Source organism: Plecotus auritus, assembly GCF_963455305.1.
Source record: "Plecotus auritus genome assembly, chromosome: 6".
Taxonomy (NCBI): Eukaryota; Metazoa; Chordata; class Mammalia; order Chiroptera; family Vespertilionidae; genus Plecotus; species Plecotus auritus.
The window spans coordinates 140868271-140888092 of record NC_137773.1 but is presented as its reverse complement, the minus strand read 5'-3'; the positions used below and the strand labels follow the sequence as shown (position 1 = coordinate 140888092).

General features: G+C 41.3%; 1 protein-coding gene across 2 annotated transcripts in view; it reads left to right on the top strand.

Annotated features, from left to right (window-relative positions):
- SEC13 (SEC13 homolog, nuclear pore and COPII coat complex component) overlaps positions 1–19340 on the top strand; it is a 39449-nt gene extending 20109 nt beyond the window's left edge. Inside the window, exons 6-9 of one of the 2 annotated variants that reach the window (XM_080672089.1) lie at positions 13903–14036; positions 14452–14575; positions 15216–15362; positions 17973–19340. In XM_080672089.1, the coding sequence (XP_080528215.1) occupies positions 13903–14036; positions 14452–14575; positions 15216–15362; positions 17973–18086 (519 nt within the window). In that variant the 3' untranslated portion in view covers positions 18087–19340. The remainder of the gene's footprint in view (positions 1–13902; positions 14037–14451; positions 14576–15215; positions 15363–17972) is intronic. The other variant, XM_080672090.1, reaches the window with a different exon arrangement.
- Positions 19341–19822: the final 482 nt, after the last annotated feature.

Genomic DNA, 19822 nt, shown 5'->3' with positions numbered 1-19822 from the left:
TTCATATGCAAAAGCCTCTGTGCACAGCTGGGGTGGGGTGGACTCTCAGGGCGGAGCAAACAGCAATGGCTTCCCGTCAGCCCTGCCCTAAGAGGCCCCCAGGTCTCAGTGTCCCGCGATAATTGCTGCAAGCACCTCTGAGAGAAAGCCACCCTTGAGTTCTGGCCCGATGCCAGACAGTCCAGTTTCTCCCCATATGAGTCTGGGTCCCCAGAGTCTTGCCCAGAACTGGAGTTCAGAGCATTCGGGAGCTTGTGTCTCCCTGCGGATTGAAAAATCCAGCCCTCTCCACGCGCACGCCTCCGTACTTCTGCACTTTACTTCTGCAGCTCCTCTGAGTCTCAGTGTGCTTTTCTCTTCCCTTCTAGTTGTAGAATTTCCATTTAGCCAGCCTTCCTGTGGTTCTGGATGATGTCCGTTTTGTCTTTTAGTTGTAGTTTTGAAGTTGTTGAGCAAGGCAGCAAGTTCAGGTGTTTACCTATGCCGCCATCTTGGTTTCTCCCCATTTTTAACTTTTTGAGGAAATGCCATACTATTTTCCACAATGGCTGCACCAGTCTGCATTCCAACCAGCAGTGAAGGAGGGTTCGTTTTTCTCTGCATCTTCTCCAGCACTTGTCATTTGTTGATTTGTTGATGATAGCCATTCTGACAGGTGTGAGGTGATACCTCATTGTTGTCTTGATTTGCATCTCTTGGATGATTAGTGACTTTGAGCATGTTTTCATGTGTCTCTTGGCTTTCTGAATGTCCTCTTTCAAAAAGTGTCTAGCCCTGACTGGTTTGGCTCAGTGGATAGTGCGTCGGCCTGCAGACTGAAAGGTCCCAGGTTCGATTCCGGTCAAGGGCATGTACCTTGGTTGCGGGCACATACCCAGTAGGGAGTGTGCAGGAGGCAACTGATAAGTGTTTCTCTCTCATCGATGTTTCTGACTCTCTATCCCTCTCCCTTCCTCTCTGTAAAAAAAAAATCAATAAAATATATATATACATATATATATTTTAAAGTGTCTATTTAGGTCCTTTGCTCATTTTTTGATTGGATCATTTATCTTCCTTTTATTAAGTTGTATGAGTTCCCTGTAAATGTTGGAGATTAAACCCTTATCAGCTATAACATTGGCACATATGTTCTCCCATGCAGTGGGCTTTCTTGTTGTTTTGTTGATGGTTTCTTTTGCTGTGCAGAAGCTTTTTATTTTGATGTAGTCCCATTTGTTTATTTTCTCCTTAGGCTCTCTTGCCCTAGGATCTGTGCTTGTAAAGATATTGCTACAACATATGTCTGGTATTTTGCTGCCTATGGAGTCTTGTAGGATTTTTATGGTTTCCCGTCCTACATTCAAGTCCTTTATCCATTTTGAGTTTTGTTTTTGTGTATGGTGTAAGTTGGTGATCTAGTTTTCATTTTTTTGCTTGTATCTGACCAAATTTCCCAGCACCATTTATTAAAGAGGCTGTATTAAAGAGAGGCTCTTGCCTCCTTTGTCAAATATTAATTAAGTATAATGGCTTGGGTCAATTTCTAGGTCCTCTATTCTGTTCCATTGGTCCATATGTCTGTTCTTGTGCCGGTACCAGGCAGTTTTGAGAACCGTGCCTTGGTAATATAGTTTGATGTCTGATATTGTGATCCCTCCAACTTTGTTCTTCTTTCTCAGGATTGCTGTGGCTATTCAGGGTCTTTTTTTATTCCAGATGAATTTTTGGAGAGTTTGTTCTAGATCTTTGAAATATGCCATTGGTATTTTAATAGGTATTTTATTGAGTCTATAGATTGCTTTAGGTAGTATGGACATTTTAATGATGTTGATTCTACCAATCCATGAACATGGTATGTTCTTCCATTTGTTTATGTCTTCCTCTATCACTTTTTTCAATGTCCTGTCGTTTTCCAGTACAGGTCTTTACGTCCTTGGTTACGTTTATTCCTAGGTATCTTAATTTTTTTGGTGCAATGGTAAGTGGGATTGTTTTTTTTTTTCATTTCTCTTTCTGTGAGTTCATTATTGGTGTATAAAAAGGCCATAGATTTCTGGGTGTTAATTTTGTATCCTGCTACATTGCCAAATTCATTTATTAGGTCTAGTAGTTTTTTTATGGAGTCTTTGGGGTTTTCTATGTATAGTATCATGTCATCTGCAAATAAGGACAGTTTTACTTCTTCTTTTCCAATTTGGGTGCCTTTTATTTCTTCTTCTTGTCTGATCGCTATGGCTAGTACTATGTCAAACAGGAGTGGTGAAAGTGGGCATCCTTGTCTTGTTCCTGTTCTTAGGGGGAATGGGTTTAGTTTTTGCCCATTGAGTATGATGTTGGCTGTGGGTTTGTCATATAGGGGTTTTATTATGTTGAGGTATGATCCCTCTATTCCCACTTTGCTGAGAGTTTTTATCAAGAAAGGGTGTTGGATCTTTGTCAAATGCTTTTTCTACATCAATTGATATGATTATGTGATTTTTGTCCCTCAGTTTATGTGATGTATCACATTTATTGATTTGCGGATATTGTACCATCCTTGAATCCCCGGAATAAATCGCACTTGGTCATGGTGTATAATCTTTCTAATGTATTGCTAAATCCAATTTGCTAGAATTTTGTTGAGGATTTTAGCATCTATGTTCATCAATGATATTGGCCTGTAGTTCTCTTTTTTTGTGGTGTCTTTATCTGGTTTTGGGATTAGGGTAATGCTGGCTTCATAGAAAGAGCTTGGAAGTGTGCCTTTCTCTTAAATTTTTTGGAATATTCTGAGGAGGATAGGTTTTAGTTCTTCCTTGAATGTTTGGTAAAACTCCCCTGTGAAACCGTCTGACCCCGGGCTTTTGTTTGCTGGAAGCTTTTTGATGACTGCTTCAATTTCTTCTGTAGTTATTGGCCTATTGAGATGTTTAGATTCTTTCTGATTGAGTTTTGGAAGGTTGTATTTTTCTAGGAATATGTCCATTTCCTCCAGGTTGTCCAGTTTGTTGGAATAGAGTTGTTCATAGTGTGTTTTCATAATCATTTGTATTTCTGTGGGATTGGTTGTTACTTCACCTCTTTCATTTCTGATTTTGTGTATTTGGGTCCTCTCTCTTTGCTTCTTGGTGAGCCTGGCTAGAGGTTCATCAATCTTGTTTATCCTTTCAAAGAACCAGCTCTTGGTTTTGTTGATCTTTTGTATTGTTTTTTTTTTTTTTTTTTTTTTTTTTGGTCTCTATGTTGTTTATCTCCACTCTGGTCTTTATTATTTCCTTCCTTCTGCTTACACTGGGCTTTTCTTGTTGCTCTCTTTCTAACTCTTTGAGTTGTAGGGTTAGGTAATTTATTACCATTGTTTCTTGTTTTTTGCAGTAGGCTTGTAGAGCTATGAACTTCCCTCTCAAGACTGCTTTCATTGTGTCCCATAGATTTTGGATTGTTGTGTTTTCATTGTTGTTTGTTGCCATGATGCTTTTTATTTCTTCTTTGATCTCTCTGGTAACCCAGTCATTGTTTAATAGCATGCTATTTAGTCTCCATGTGTTTGATTTTTTTTTTTTTATGGATTGTTTTTATTGTTGATTTCCAGTTTTATGCCACTGTGATCTGAGAAGATGCTTGATATGATTTCTATCTTCTTGAATTTGAAGAGAGTTTGCCTATGACCCAACATATGGTCTATCTTTGAAAATGGCCCATGTGCACTTGAGAAGAATGTATATTCTGTGGCTTTGGGGTGAAATGTTTTGAAGATGTCAATTAATTCCATCTGGTCTAGTGAGTCATTTAGGGTTGATGTTTCTTTGCTGTTTTTTTGTTTAGAGGATTTGTCCAGTGGTGATAGTGTGGTATTAAAGTCCCCTACTATGATTGTATTGCTGTCAATCTCTCCCTTGATATCCTCCAGGAGTTTTTTTATGTATTTGGGTGCTCCTGTATTGGGTGTGTATATGTTTACCAGAGTTATTTCTTCTTGTTGGATTGTTCCCTTTAGTATTTTGAAGTGTCCTTCCTTATCTCTTTTTATGTCCTTCACTTTGAGATCTAATTTGTCAGATATAAGTATTGCTACCCCAGCTTTTTTTTCCATTTCCATTTGCCTAAAAAACCTTTTTCCATCCCTTCACCCTCAGTCTATGTGCGTCTTTTTTTCTGAGGTGGGTTTCCTGTAGACAGCAGATATATGGGTGGTGTTTTCTTATCCACTCAGTTACCCTACGTCTTTTGATTGGGGCATTTAATCCATTTCCATTTAAACTTATTATTGATAGGTACTTGTTTGTTGCCATTTTTATTCTTTACACCTGTGTTCCTTCTTTGCTTCCTATTTCTTCTTTTTACAGCAGACCCTTTAGCATTTCTTGCAATCCTGGTTTGGTGCTAATAAACTCCCTTAGTCCTTTTTTTCTGTGAAGCTCCTGATTTTCCCCTCAATTTTGATTGATAGACTTGGTGAGTACAGTATTCTTGGATTCAGACCCTTTCTTTGCATGACTTTGTATATTTCATTCCATTCCCTTCTTGCCTGATGTGTTTCTGTTGAGAAAGCAGTCGCTAGTCTGATGGGGGTTCCTTTGTAGGTAACTTTCTGTCTCTGGCCACTTTTAAGATTCTTACTTTGTTGTTGGTGTTTGCCAATTTAATTATAATGTGCCTTGGCGTTGGTCTTTTGGGGTTCATTTTGTTTGGAACTCTGTGAGCTTCTTGGATTTGTGTGGGTTTTTTCTTCCGTATATCAGAGAAGTTTTCTGTCACTATTTCTTCAAACAGGTTTTCTATTCCTTGCTCAGTTTCCTCTCCTTCTGGCATCCCTATTATGCGGATGTTGTTTTGTTTCGTGTTGTTCCAAAGTTCCCTTAGGCTCTCCTCCTGTTTTTTAAGTTTTTTTCCTAGATTCTGCTCTGCTTGGGTATTTTTTCTACTTTGTCTTCTAGCTCACTGATGCAGTCCTCTGCTTCTTCTAGTCTACTGCTGATGCTTTCTATTGAGTTCTTTATAGCAGCGATGTCATTTTTTATTTCTTCTTGGTTCTTCTCATTTCCTCTTGGTTCTTACACATATTGTTGAATTTGTCTTCCATTCTTTTCAGCGACCTTATGACCATTTCTCTGAATTCTTTCTCTGATATATTGCTTGCCTCCATTTCATTTACTTCCTTTTCTGGTGATTCCTCCTTTTCTTTCATATGCAGGCTGTTTCTTTGTCTCCCCATGATCTCTTCTCTGGGTACCTGGTTATGTAGCTCTCTCTCTCTTCCTAGGTGAAATCTAACCTTCCATGAGAAGGTGCAGATCTCATCTGAGTCCGCATATTTGCACGGCTTGAGATCCAGTGTTCCTCGGTTCGCAGCTGTTCCCTGGGTGTTGTAGTTGTAGAGTCCCAGAATGTATAGTCTTCCGATAACAGCCACTTTCCCCTTCAAGATGGCGCGGTCTCCACGGCAGAGCCGGTTGCTCCAGGAGAGATTTCTGCAGCAGTGGAGGCTGCCTGGTCAGGGGAACCCGGTCCAGCAATCTCCAACGGTCCCTTGGAGTATAACTGTCCCTCACCCACAAATATACACTCCTTTTACATCCATACACTCTGCTTTCATTCTCTCACTCACACACTATCTTGCAGTCTGCCTTCCCGTCAGCAGCCATCTTCCTCCACCTTGTTGGTTTCTTTTGCTATGTAGAAACTTTTTAGTTTGATGTAGTCTTATTTGTTTTTTTCCTTTGATTCCCTTGCCCTAGAAGATATGTCAGTAAAATATGGCTATGCCAGATGTCTGAGACTTTATTGTTTATGTCTTCTAGGGTGTGTTTTTTTATATTTCGTGACTTACATTTAAGCCTTTTAATCATTTTGAGTTTATTCTTGTGTATGGTGTAAGTTGATGGTCTAGTTTTATTTTTTGCATCCACCTGTCCAATTTTCCCCATACCATTTATTAAAGAGATTGTTTTTACTCCTTTGTATGCTCTTGCTTGTTTTGTCAAATATTGTCCATAAATGTGTAGGTTCTTTTTCTGGGCTCTGTTTCTGTTCCATTGATCTATATGCCTGTTCTTATACCAATACCAGGCAGTTTTGATTACAGTGGCTTTGTAGTATAATTTGATATTCAGTATTGTGATCCCTCCAACTTTGTTCTTTCTCAAGATTGTTGAGGTTATTCAAGGTCTTTTTTTGGTTCCATATACATTTTTTGGAATACTTGTTCTAGATCTATGGAACATGTCTTTGATATTTTAATAGGAATTGCATTGAGTCTACAGATTGCTGTGGGTAGTACAGACATTTTTATTATGTTAATTCTTCCAGTCCATGAACATAGTATATACTTTCATTTGTTTGTATCTTCCTCTATTTATTTCTTCAGTGTCCTGTAGTTTTCCCAATACAGGTCTTTTACTGTCTTGGTTAAGCTTACTCCTAGGAACCTTCTTTTTTATTTTTTTGCTGCAGTAGTAAATGCGATTGTTTCCTTAGTTTCTCTTTCTGAGAGTTCGTTATTGCTGTATAAAATGCCACCAATGCCTGTGTGGCTCAGTGGTTGAGTGTTGACCTCAGAACCAGTAGGTTGCAGTTCACTTCTCTGTCAGGGCACATGCCTGGGTTTTGGGCTCTATTACCAGTGGGGGGCATGCAGGAGGCAGCCAATCAATGATTCTCTCTCATCTTTGATGTTTCTATTTCTCTCTCCCTCTCCTTTCCTCTCCAAAATCAATAAAAATATTTTTTTAAGTGCCACCAATTTCGGGGTCTTTGCTACTTTGCTAAATTCGTTTATTAAATCTAGTAGTTTTTTGGTGGAGTCTAGGTTTTTTATGGACGATATCATGTCATCTGCGAATAATGACAGTTTTACTTCCTCCTTTCCAGTTTGGATGCCTTTATGTTTTCTTGTCTGATTACAGTGGCTAGGACTTACATTACTATCCTATATAATAAAAGGATAATATGCAAATTTTCCCCTGGACTGGGAGTTCGACCAGGGGGCTGGGGCCGGCTGGCCGGCCAACCGCCCATGGCCCCTCCTCCCAACCAGCCAACTCCCTGCATCCCCTCCCCAGGCCAGTTGGCCCAGTCACCCGATCAGGGCAGGCCGGACGGACACCACCCATGCACGAATTCATGCACTGGGCCTCTAGTGTTGAATAAGAGTGGTGAAAGTGGACATCCCTGTCTTGTTCTTGATCTTAAAAGAAACACTTTTAGTTTTTGCTCATTGAATATGATGTTGGTTATAGATTTGTCAAAATGGCTTTTATTATGTTGAGGTATGATCCCTCTGTTCCCACTTTGCTGAGAGTTTTTATCATAAATGGCTGCTGGAATTTATCAAATGTTTTTTCTGCATCTTTTAATGTGTTCATGTGATTTTTAGCTTTCATTTTATGTGATTATTCACATTTGCTGATTTGCAAATATTATACCTTTGCAACCCCAGAGTAAATCCAACTTGATCATGGTGTATGATCTCTTTAATGTATTGCTGGATCCAATGTGCTAATATTTTGTTGAGGATCTTAGCATCTATGTTCATCAGAGATATTGGCCTATAATTCTTTCTTTATAGTGTCTTTATCTGGTTTTGGAATTAGGAAAATGTTGGCCTTGTAAAAAACGCTTGGAAGTCTTCCCCCCTCCTGAATTTTTTGGAACAGTTTGAAGAAGATAGGTATTAGTTCTTCTTTGAATGTTTGGTAAAATTTGCCTGTGAAGCTATCCCGTCCAGGACTTTTGTTTGCTGGGAGTTTTGTTTTTGTTTTTGTTTTAATATATTTTATTGATTTTTTTACAGAGAGGAAGGGAAAAGGATAGAGAGTTAGAACCATCGATGAGAGAAAAACATCAATCAGCTGCCTCCTGCACATCTCCTACTGGTGATGTGCCCACCAAGGTACATGCCCTTGACCGGAATCAAACCTGGGACTCTTCAGTCCACAGGCCGACACTCTATCCACTGAGCCAAACCGGTTTCAGCCTGCTGGGAGTTTTTTTATTACTGCTTCAGTTTCATTAGTTGGTATTGGTCTATTCATGTTTTCCTGATTCAGTTTTGTAAGATTGTTGTTTCTAGGAATTTATTCATTCATCTTTTCAAAACACTAGCTCTTAGTTTCATTGTCTTTTTGGTCTTTATTTTATAAATTCTTTCTGATCTTTCTGTCCTTCTAACTTTTGACTTCATTTGTTTTTATTCTAGTACTTGTGATATAACGTTAGGTTGTTTGAATATTTTTATGTCTTGATGTAGACATTTATCAGTATAAGCTTCCCTCTTACAACTGCTTTTTCTACATCCATAAATTGTGGTATACTGTATTTCTGTTTGCATTGTTGTTAATCCTCACCTGAGACAAATGGAAATTTCCCTGGATGGTGTGCTCAGTGGTTAGAGAAACATCAATGTGAGAGATGCACATCAATTGGTTGCCTCCCACCCACCACACACACACACACACACACACACACACACACACACACACCAGGACTAGAAGTCAAACCTGCAACCCAGGTGTGTGCCTTTGGCCAGGAATTGAGCCCATGATCCTTTAGTGTGTGGGCCAACACTCTCTAACTGCTGAACACACTGGCCAAGGCTGTTTCCATTTTCTCAAGTTATTTTTTTTTCTCTTTTGATTTCTTCATTGACCAATGGTTCAGTAGCATGATGTTTAATTTCCACATATTTGTGAATTTTCCAGTTTTCTCATCATTGATTTCTAGTTCATACCATTGTGGTTAGAAAAGATGTTGAACACGTTAAGCGCCCCGCCTGTTTTGTCTTCCGGACGGAAAGTATAGTGTCAGTCACCAGTGACTAACTGGGCGCTTAATGTGTTAATAGGATTTCAGTCTTCTTAAATTTGACTGGTTTTGTGGCCTAACATATGGTAGGTCCTGGAAAATTTTCCATGTGCATTTGAGTTAAGTCTCTTGATTGAACATGTTGTTTAAGTTTGATATTTTCTTAGTGATTTTCTCTGGGTGATCTATCCATTGATGTATGTGGGGTATTAAAGTCTCCTATTATATTGTTTTCTATTTCTCCCTTTGGATCTGTTAATATTTGCTTATATATTTAGGTGTTTCTATGTTGGGTGCATAAATATTTACAAATATTATAAACTAGAAGTCCGGTGCACGAAATTCGTGCACTGGGGGGTGGGGGGGTGTCCCTTATCCCAGCTTGCACCCTCTCCAATCTGGGATCCCTCTCACAATCCAGGACTGCTGGCTCCCAACTGCTCGCCTGCCTGCCTTCCTGATTGCCCCTAACGCTTCTGCCTGCCAGCCTGATCACCCCCTAACCACTCCCCTGACAGCCTCATTGATGCCTAACCACTCCCCTGCCAGTCTGATTGCCCCTAACTGCCCTGGGTCCCCCCAACTGCCCTTCCCTGCAGGCCTGGTCGCCCCCAATTTCCCTCCTCTGCCAGCCTGGTCACCCCTAACTGCCCTCCCCTGCAGGCTTGATCGCCCCCAATGCCCTCCCTTGCAGGCCTGGTCACCCCCAACTGCCCTCCCCTGCTGGCCTGATCGCCCACAACTGCCCTCCTCTGCAGGCCTGGTCCCTCCCAACTGCCCTCCCCTGCTGGCCATCTTGTGTCCACATGGGGGCAGCCATCTTGTGTGTAGGAGTGATAGTCAATTTGCATATTACTCTTTTATTAGATAGGATATTTGTTGGGTTGACACCTTTATAATTATGTAATGCCCTTCTTTGTCTCTTATTAGTGTCTTCATTTTAAAGTCTATTTTGTCTAACATAAATATAGGTATGTTATATCAAAGGGTCACGGGCTCAATTCCTGGCCAAGGGCGCTCACCTGGGTTGCAGGTGTGACCCTCCAGCTTTTTTGTTTTCCATTTTTCCATCTCTTCACTTTCAGTCTGTATTTTAGATCTGAAATTATTCTGCCAGCAGCATATTCATGGCTTTTGGTTTTTTATGTATCCAGCTATTCTTTTTGTTGAATTTAGTCTGTTTACATTTAAAGTAATTGTTGATAGGTATGTGCTTATTCCAATTATTAATTGTTTTGTGGCTCTTGGTACTTCCTATGTTCCTTTCTTCTCTTGCTCTCCTCTTAGTTGTGGTTTGATGACTTTCTTTGGTGGCATGCTTGGATCCCTTTCTCATTATCATTTGTTTATCTACTATAGGTTTTTGCTTTGTGGTTCACATGAGGCTTACATATAATAACCTATATAAGTCTGTTTTAAGTTGGTAGCTTAAGTTTAAATACATTCTAAAGCTCTACATTTTTACTCTCTCCTCACCTGTGTTTTATGTTTTCAGTGTAACATTTCACATCTTTTTATCTTTTGTATCCCTTAATTATTGAAGTGATAGTCATTTTTACTATTTTTGTCTTTTAACCTTCATAGTAGCTCTGTGATTAGTCCACTAACGCTACTATATATTTGTTTACCTTTGCCTGTGAGATTATACTTTCTTTAGTTTTCTTGTTACTAATTAGCACCCTTTATTTCAGTTTAAAGAAGTCACTTTAACTTTTTATAAGGCTGATTTAATCATAATGAACTCCTTTAGCTTTTGCTTGTCTAGAAAAAACTCTCTCCTTCGAGTATGAATAATAACTTTACCAGGTGGAATATTCTTAGTGTTAAGGTTTTTTCTTTCTGCACTTTGAGAGACGTATTTGCTTATTTTTAACAAAGTTCCGTTTTTTATTGAATGTGTTACAAAAGAAGTTTAGTCAAAAGACCAGAGCCCATGATATCATCAGACTCTTCAGAGTCTCCTTTCTTTGCTTCCACTTTCTCCTCCTCAGCTGGGGCAGGTCCACCAGCCCCTACATTGCAAATGAGACTCCCAGTGTTGGCATTGGCCAGAGCCTTTGCAAACAAGCCTGGCCAGAAAGGTTCAACATTTACTCCAGCTGCCTTGATGAGGGCATTGATCTTATCCTCCATCACTGGCTCCACATCGTCATGTGGGAGAAGGGCCATCGTGCAGATAGTGGCTGGGTAGATGCAGCTCTGAGATGGAGGCCTTGGTGTGGGCGAGTGCTGGGTGGGTGAGTGCTGCCAGGAGTGGTACTTGTTGCCTGGTGAAGTGAGGGCCTCCTTAGCTTCCTTGGAAGGACGGAGCACCTTACCAGCAGCTGGGGAAAGAGAGAGATGTTTGTTATCTTGATTGTAGTGCTAGTTTTTCAGGGTACATCTACGTCAAAGTTCATCAAATTGTGTACTTTATGTGCAGTTAATGTCAGGTATACCTCAAAGCTGTTTTTAAATTTTTATTTTGGAGAATAACAAGTTGTTAGTATGCAAGAACTCAAGAATTACTGTTTTCCATTATAAACTGATGAACAAAAAGATAGTTACAGAGGCAGTAAAGCATCAAACAGACTGTCAAATTACAGCGGTAAGGTTAGGGAGAGGTGGGGGAAATAAGAGATCAACTGAAGGACTTGTATGCATGCATATAAGAGTAACCAACGGATGCAAAACATTGGGGGGTGAGGGCATGTATGGGAGTGGGGTGGGGGTGGGGAGCAATGGTAAGATATGTACACATATAATACCTTAATAAAAATTTGAAAAAAAAAAAGAATAAAAACGCCCAAAACACACACACAAAAAAAAGAATTACTGTTTTCACGAGCCCTTCTTGAGGCAACCAATTGATGTGTCTCTACTAGAAAATAAGCTTCAGACAACAAAAATTACTAGAAAGACTTTATACACGCATACCTTGTTTTATTGCACTTCGCTGTTGTTGTGCTTTTTACAAATTAAAGGCAAGACTCCACCAGCTCACTTTATTTTGATACGTTATAGCAGTGGTCTGAACCACATCTGCAATATCTCCAAGGTATGCCTATATAAATACACAGTTTATGGTAGAGAACTAAGACTAAATGAAGGTTAGAAGGCAGAGTATAGGATGTATTGGCCATGTGCTCTGCTAAGGCAGATAGAGTACAACTGTTAAAATGCTGTGGCATCCCTGGCCTGTGTGTATCAGTGGTTAGATTGTGGGTCCACACACTGAAGGGTTGCAGGTTCAATTCCCAGCCTCGGTTGGGGCGCATGCAGGAGGCAACCAATCAATGTTTCTCTCTCACATCGATGTTTCTCTCTGTCTCTCTCTTTCTCATTCTACCCTCCTCCCTTCCCTGCCTCCTTCCCTCCCTTTTACTCTTTCAAATGGAGAAAATATCCTCTGGTTAGATTTAACAAAAAAAACCAGTGTGGCACATGAGCAGCTGAAGATCCACATATTTTCATGTTGGTACCATTCACACACAAACACCTCCTCCCCACCCCCACAAAAAAAATAAAAACAGGGAGAGCCCAGCCAGCGTGGCTCAGTGGTTGAGCATCAACCTATGAATCAGGAAGTCACTGTTCAGTTCCCATTCAGGGCACATGCCTGGGTTGCAGGCTTGATCCCCAGTGTGGGAATGCAGGAGGGAGCTGATCAATGATTTTCTCTCATCATTGATGTTTCTCTCTCCCTCTCTGAAATCAATAAGGATATATTTAAAAAAGAAAAAAGAACTAGAGGAGAATAGGAAGAACATTGCAAACACTTTAGTAAAGATTTTAGTAATCATATTGGCAATATTATTTTAAGATAAATAATTATGTGCCAGTGAGCATCCCTAGCACCAGATTGTGGTCTTGGATACAGCTTCTCACTAAAGGAAACCAGAACGCTTGAGGAAATGGCAATTCCAGGTCTGAAGTAGGAAATGTACAATATGAGCTTGTACCTCTTGTCAGACCAGATTGAAAAGAAATAAAGTGATATTTGACATACTAGTACTAGGATTATGTCAAAGGAGCCAACTTGGACAGGTTCACAGTGCCAAAGATGGGCAGTATGAGTGTCAAAAATGAGAATAATTGCAACAAACTGAACCTACCACATATGCTTAAATCCATGAGTTCATACATTTAAGAGAGAATCAATCATCTTTGGAGAAAGTTAGGGAACCAATTCTGAAAGAATCGAGCATATTCTGCCTTTCCTATCTGATCTGTACCCCTGGGCAACCAAATATTATGAGGGGAGTTGTCCCTTTCTAGGGTATTCCATGTAATAAATGACAAATGAATTACAGTATCACCATTTTGAAACTCTGTGAATTAAGAGAGGCATAAATTATTGACAGGTTCTAACAACATAGAGACAATCTGACATCATGTGCCTGCTGATGAAAGAATACACCACCACATGTTGTCTTGGCAAAGGGGTCAAACCTGAGTCTGATCCCGTCATGGATTCAGCTCGCAATATAGGAATTCAGAGGAACATGTTGAACTGAGTATGCAACAGCAAAACCCAGCCTGAGAAACTACAGATCAGATGACACTGATTTCTTCAACAGAAAAATTGTAAAGAATAAAAGGATCAGAGGAGGAAGCTATAAATTAGGAGATGTAAAAAACAGTAAAAAAAAAAAAAAAGACTAAACTTTAGTGTCAGGATGCACATTTGGGTTACAAAACTAAAAAAGATTACAAGTCAGGATAATGGGTACTTATGGGGTGAGAGGGTCTGTGATTCAAGTAGGACATGATGACAGGGCTTTGGGGGTAAATTGCAGTCTTATTTCTTAACTTGGTGATGGTTATAAGAATGCTTTAGAGTAATTCACTAAGCTATATATTTACTATATATGGTTTTCTGAACCTGCCCTCCTTTCATATGTTTGAAAAATGTTCTGTTTCTTAAATTCCTGAGAGTCCCTAATTCTCACTTTAAATGCATATTGCTGAAAAATATACACCCTGGTAGGAATCCTTAAAGGAGAATTATGAGTGGCTAATCCTTAGTTCATCAATACAGCTGTCCTACATAAGCCAGTCCTGAGGATTAGAGGGTAAATGAGCAGCAGCCTTGGGTCTGCCAAAGCAGTGTTCTATTGACAGGCAAAAGGGCAAAGTCACAAGTCCTCCTCCTTACAGATTGGCTGCAATGCCGTCAGCTGGGCCCCTGCTGTTGTACCTGGAAGCCTCATAGACCAGCCATCAGGACAGAAGCCCAACTACATCAAGAAATTTGCCTCAGGCGGCTGTGACAACCTCATCAAGCTGTGGAAGTAAGTGGGGTTTGTGAGCTTTTCAAGGGGACACTTCTTACTTTCTACTTTACCTCCCATGACAGCCACAGTTCACAAAAAAACAGGATCATCTTTCTTTTTTCCTCTTGCCCATAGAATACTAGTACTATTTTCAGTGTCAGAGGACATCCTTTAAAGAACACACACCTTGCTGTTAGCTGAAGCAGTTTCACTCTTTCCCTAATTCCTAATTGCTAGAGTTGACTTGGCTATGGAAGAGCAGTGCATTATAGCTGGTGAACTGGATAAAACTCTACAAACTCAGGAAGATGGAATAGCTTCTCAGCCCCTGTGGAGCTTACAATGTGGAGAAGGAATGTGATCCACGTGCACAGTAGAGGTGTGGGAAAGGCTCCTGGGCTGCTACCTGATTCTCTTCTGATCTCCCCTTTAGGGAGGAAGAGGATGGCCAGTGGAAGGAGGAACAGAAGCTGGAAGCACACAGTGACTGGGTTCGAGACGTGGCCTGGGCCCCTTCGATTGGTCTACCCACCAGCACCATTGCCAGCTGTTCCCAGGTCAGTTCAGACCCATGAGGGTATCCCGTGTTATTTAATCTCTGAGTGAGTCCCATCAGCCCTTCAGTCCCCTAGGGGAGAGGCCTTGAAAGGTAAGAGCAGGGCAACAAGTATCTTTGGGCCCATGCAGATAGCAGAGCGGTGGAGCTGGTCATCACACAGTGAACTCTTGATGTGAAGCCACAAGTGGCTCGCCTCCACTGAGCCAAGAGCAGGACCAGCTTCCCCTGCTGAACCTTGTGTGAGTAGAGAATGGAAGTGCTCAGGTACAATTCTGAGAGATTGTTCCCAAACAAGGACCAGGGCAATGGGAAAGTCTTAAGACCTTGGGCTCATCTACACTACCCACTCCCCAGGCAGATCACAAAATTAAGCCTTTAAGTATAGGCTACCAACATCCCAGGCAAGAATTAAGCCAGGCCTTTTATAAATATAATTTGTGCCTGTTTTGTTTGGTCCTATTTTTGAGAGGGTTTTTTATTTTGGTTTTTTTCTCCCTTCTTATTCTCTGAACTTGGTTTTTAGGCAGCCAGACCCATTCATTTGAGAAAGTATAGACAGAACAGAGGGAACTGAAACAAGAAAGTGACTTTGAAGACATGAAAACTGCTCCCATCTCCTGACTCTCCTGTCTTCCCAGGATGGTCGTGTATTCATTTGGACCTGTGACGATGCCTCAAGCAATACGTGGTCTCCCAAACTACTGCACAAATTCAATGATGTTGTGTGGCACGTGAGCTGGTCCATCACAGCCAACATCCTGGCCGTCTCGGGTGGAGATAATAAGGTACACAGCATTTCCATGACCTGGGGGACAGGGCCCCATTTGTCTTTGCCCACTGGAAAATGTAGTTAATGAGGCCTGCATTTTGAGCATATGTCCTAATTATATCCTTAAATCTTACTGCCCTTTAAGAGGTAGTATGAAAAAAAAAAAAAAAGGTTTATATAAGGATGTTAACTTCTGCATATTTTGTTACTGTTTGAGTTGTTTAATTCCAATTTTCTTAAAATGTAAAGGTATTTCTAGCCCGCCAGTGTGGCTTCAGTGGTTGAGCATCGACTTATGAACCAGGAGGTCACAGTTCGATTGCCAGTCAGGGCCCATGCCGTGGACTCGATCCCCAGTGTGGGACATGCAGGAGGCAGCCATCAATGATTCTCTCTCATCATGCATTATCCCTTTGTCCAGCATATCTATGTCATTATCATAGTGACTATTGTGATAGCACAGTGTTTATGTTCAAGTAACCCTTTTTGTACTTAATGGCCCCAAAACACAAGAGTAGTGATGCTGGCAATTCACATATGCCAAAAAGAAGCCATAACATGCTTCCTTTAAATAAAGGGTGAGTATAGTACAATAAGATAACTGAAAAAGAGACCATATTACATAACTTTTATTATAGTATATTGTTCTATTTTATTATTGTTACTCTCTCTTACTGTGCCTCGTTTATAAATTAACTTTGTCGTAGGTATATATGTGTAGGATTCAGTACTACTATCCACGTTTCAGGCATCCACTGGGGGAGTCATGGAACATATCCCTTGTGGATGCGGGGGGCCTACTGTATTGGTTTTGTGTGGTGGTTGTTTTTTTAGGGGGAGGGGTGGTTTCATTAGGTCCCATAATTCCTGTAGGCTTTCTATACTCTTCTGACTGGATACTTTCAACTGTTCTGTCTTTCAGATCATACTTCTTTCTTGTACATTGTTGAATTCTTAAGTTTAGTTTCTGAATTTTTAAGCTCTAGGATTTGAGTTTTTATTTTTGTTTTCTGTTGCTTTGCCAAAGTTCCTGTTATTCATGCAGTTTTAACTAATCTTATTTAGTTGTGTATTCTTGTAGTTCACTAAACTTTAAAAGTATTATTCTGAATTCTTTATCTGATAGTTCATAGGCCTCCATTTCTTTAGTATCAGGTACTAGAGCTTGATTAGTTTCCTTTGGTGGTGTCCTATTTACCTGGTTTTTCATGATCCTTGGTATCTGCACACTGGAATAAGTGGTCTCCTCTTCCAGACTTCACAGGTTCACTTTGGGTTTCTGGACGTGTCTGTTGGTAATATCTTTGGACAGATGGGGTCCTAATAGCAAAGATAGACCCTTTGCTGTTAGGATATGTCTTTGGGTGAGGCAGCTGTTTGAGCTCTGAGGTGGGGGATGCGGGGTGTGCCATTGGCTGAGAACAGCTAAATGATTGCTGGCTGGTTTCCTGCCCAAGTGAGTCTATACAATGAGCTTCACAGTTGCCTGGTCAGGACTGAGTATGCTACTCAATAGTAGGTGGGACAATGGGACAGCACCCAGAGCTCATTTGGGGACCCCAATCAGGCAAGAGTGTACTAAATATCTTGGTCAAGGAGGTCACTTGTTTTGATCTGGAGAGAGGAACAGCCGTAGTCTTTGCTTTCTGTTCCAGTGGCTGTTTGATGGGATAAACCGCTTCGCATGTGCTCTGGGAAGGGGCCCTGGTCTGAAGGCTGTTTTCAGCAGTACGTGTAGTTACAAATTAGTTTCTTTCCTGGGCTCAGCAGGAAAAGCAGCTCTAAGGCCACTAATGTTCTTTATGGCTTTGACTCAAGCCAGTCCATGCCCCAACGGATGACATGGCCGAACAGGGCTACTGGCTTTGCTCTGGAGGTAATCAGCTCTGCCTGCCCACCTTCCTCTCAGCTATACAGTTGGTGGAACATGTGGATTCGAGGTGTTCTTGCCTGCTCTTCCTGCAGCAGGTAGGGCTGTGACTTAAAAAAGTAGGCAAAACTCTTGTTTGGGGACCTGAATTAGGCGATCTGCACTCACCAAGTTCCCTGGTCAGACTGTGCCCTGGGACTGGTTGGATTCTGCAGGTAGGAACTAGGTCTGCGAAGATCTGAGTGCTGGTTGTTGGAAGCCCCTTCTCCCTCACAGTCGGATTCCCAGTAGTTGACCCCACACGTTCACCTACAATCCCCTCTTGTGGTACTGGATGTCATCCAAGTGCTCTCCTCCCTCCAGAAGAACCACACCTGCCTGGGGGAGAGTGGTGCAGTTAGCATGTAGCCATCCCTCTTACCTTCTAATGCAGTCGGCCTGGTCTCTAGTGCGGAGCGGGGTGGGTTGTCAGCCTCCCTCCCGTTCTAGGACTCTCTTAGTGGTGTCTTGTCCATGAATAGTTGTTCTTTTAAGGGGGAGTGAAATCATTTGGAACTACTCATGTCACCACCTTTGTGCAGATCTTTATTTTTCTTGTTTTGATGGGATTTCAGTGAGGAAATCAAGATTAGTCCTCTGTTTACCCACATGGCTGTGAGCCATGGTTCTTTACAGGAATTTTGGCCCTTATTCAGGGATCCATTGAGATGAGAGCAGCGGGAAGGGGTGCTGACCTGTGTGTGTGCTGGCTTGCAGGTGACCCTGTGGAAGGAGTCAGTCGACGGGCAGTGGGTGTGCATCAGTGATGTCAACAAGGGCCAGGGTTCCGTGTCTGCTTCAGTCACAGAGGGCCAGCAGAATGAGCAGTGACAAGACTGACGGGGCCCAGCTCCCCACCTGCCAATTCCTGGACCAACTGACCAAACGGCGGAAAGGAAGCGCTCCAACAAGATTATTTCCCCAGGAATAGTTAAAACTGCAACGAGATTGGTCATCTGTCTTAACATGATTTGATATGGTTTGTAATTTACAAAGCACTCATGAGGGGAAAACTACAAATGATCTATTATTTAAAAATATTTTTTGGCCATTGTTATGTACCTTTTGGGTTCAGGCATTATTTGGGAGTTTTTGTTTCCAAAGTAATTAAACATGATGTTCATAATTCTCCCTACATTATCCTCCCTAAAAAAGTTCATTTTGACTCTTGTTGGTCAACATGAACCAAGTCCCTGTTGGTCTATCACAGAGTGAGCATCCCTGTGATGCAGTTTATACAGAAGGTACCATACAAAGGAGTGCTAGACTTGGTCTTCAGTTATGGGGACTGTAACCCTGGCTCTGCGTGCACATCCTCTTCTGTAGAATGAGACTAATAAAGTCTGCCCTACAGAATGGTTGCAAGACTCAAATGAGCTAATATGTGGGTGATCCACAAAATGCCATGTAAATGCAGGACAGTACTAAGCAAGTATCAATATAGTTAAGAGACTGGCCGGAAGGGAGGGCACCATTCATTCAGTTTATTGACCCTGTCAGTGATAGGAGGGGCCTGTGATGGAGACCATGGTTCTGGTCTAAACTGATCCTGAGCCAACTATCACCGCTCAGCAGAGGCCCTGGGACCCTTGCCTGACTGAATCAGCAGTCACAATAGCTATCATTTCCTGAGACCTGCTGTGAGCTGGCAGTACATTTGGCTCTTTCACACATTAAGCAGCACAACAAACTATAGGTATTTACTGAGGAACTGGCACAAAATTGACACTGCCAGGTTGGTAAAGCCAGTACTCTCAATGTAGAATGAGGGGACTCCTCAGCTGTTATCTAGGGGTGGTGATCACAGTAGTTTGATATGAATGCACTTAGACAAAACGTCAAGCCACTCACCTCAGGAGGCTGTGTGCAGAGGTAAGTGTGGGTCCCTATTCTTCTGTTTCTCATCCTTCGTTTGTTTTTCTGCAGCAAATCCCCTGTTTTGAAATAAATGTTAGATTGTAATATATAAAATGGGAAGCGGTGAAACTATGTTGGTTGAAGTGAGGATAGAGAGGCCATGGCCCAGACTTCCAGGTCATTTGGTAAAATCCAAGCCTTTGAAGAACAATATGAAAACTGCAGGTGATTTTTTTTTTTTTTTTTTTTTGTGGTTTTTCTTTCCTGTTATTCACATGAGAAAAGAAAGGCCCAAGGAGGCACCTTTGCATACTTTTCTCAGTGGACACAGACTACAGTGAATTCTAGTTAGCTCTACATACCTGTCTGCCTTCCCTAACAAACTCTGCTCCCCAGGGACAAGTCTAGTCTTCCTGATGGTGCCAGGTACTGTCAACAAATGAATGAGAAGGGACTGGTTCCATGTCACACACTGGGTTGGTAATAGGTCAGTGGTGTGCTGGCCATGTGCTCTGTGTGTAATTTACACCAGTGAGGATCAGTTTAGATAATCTGGAGGGATATAAAATTATCACCTTCAACAGTTATGCTTAGAGTAGTAACAAATTCACCATTTGGGGGTAAGGAAAATCCCCCAAATTTATTACCATAAACTAAGCTAATTAAGTGGAAATACTATGTTAACTTTCCAGGACAGTGGCTACCTAAAT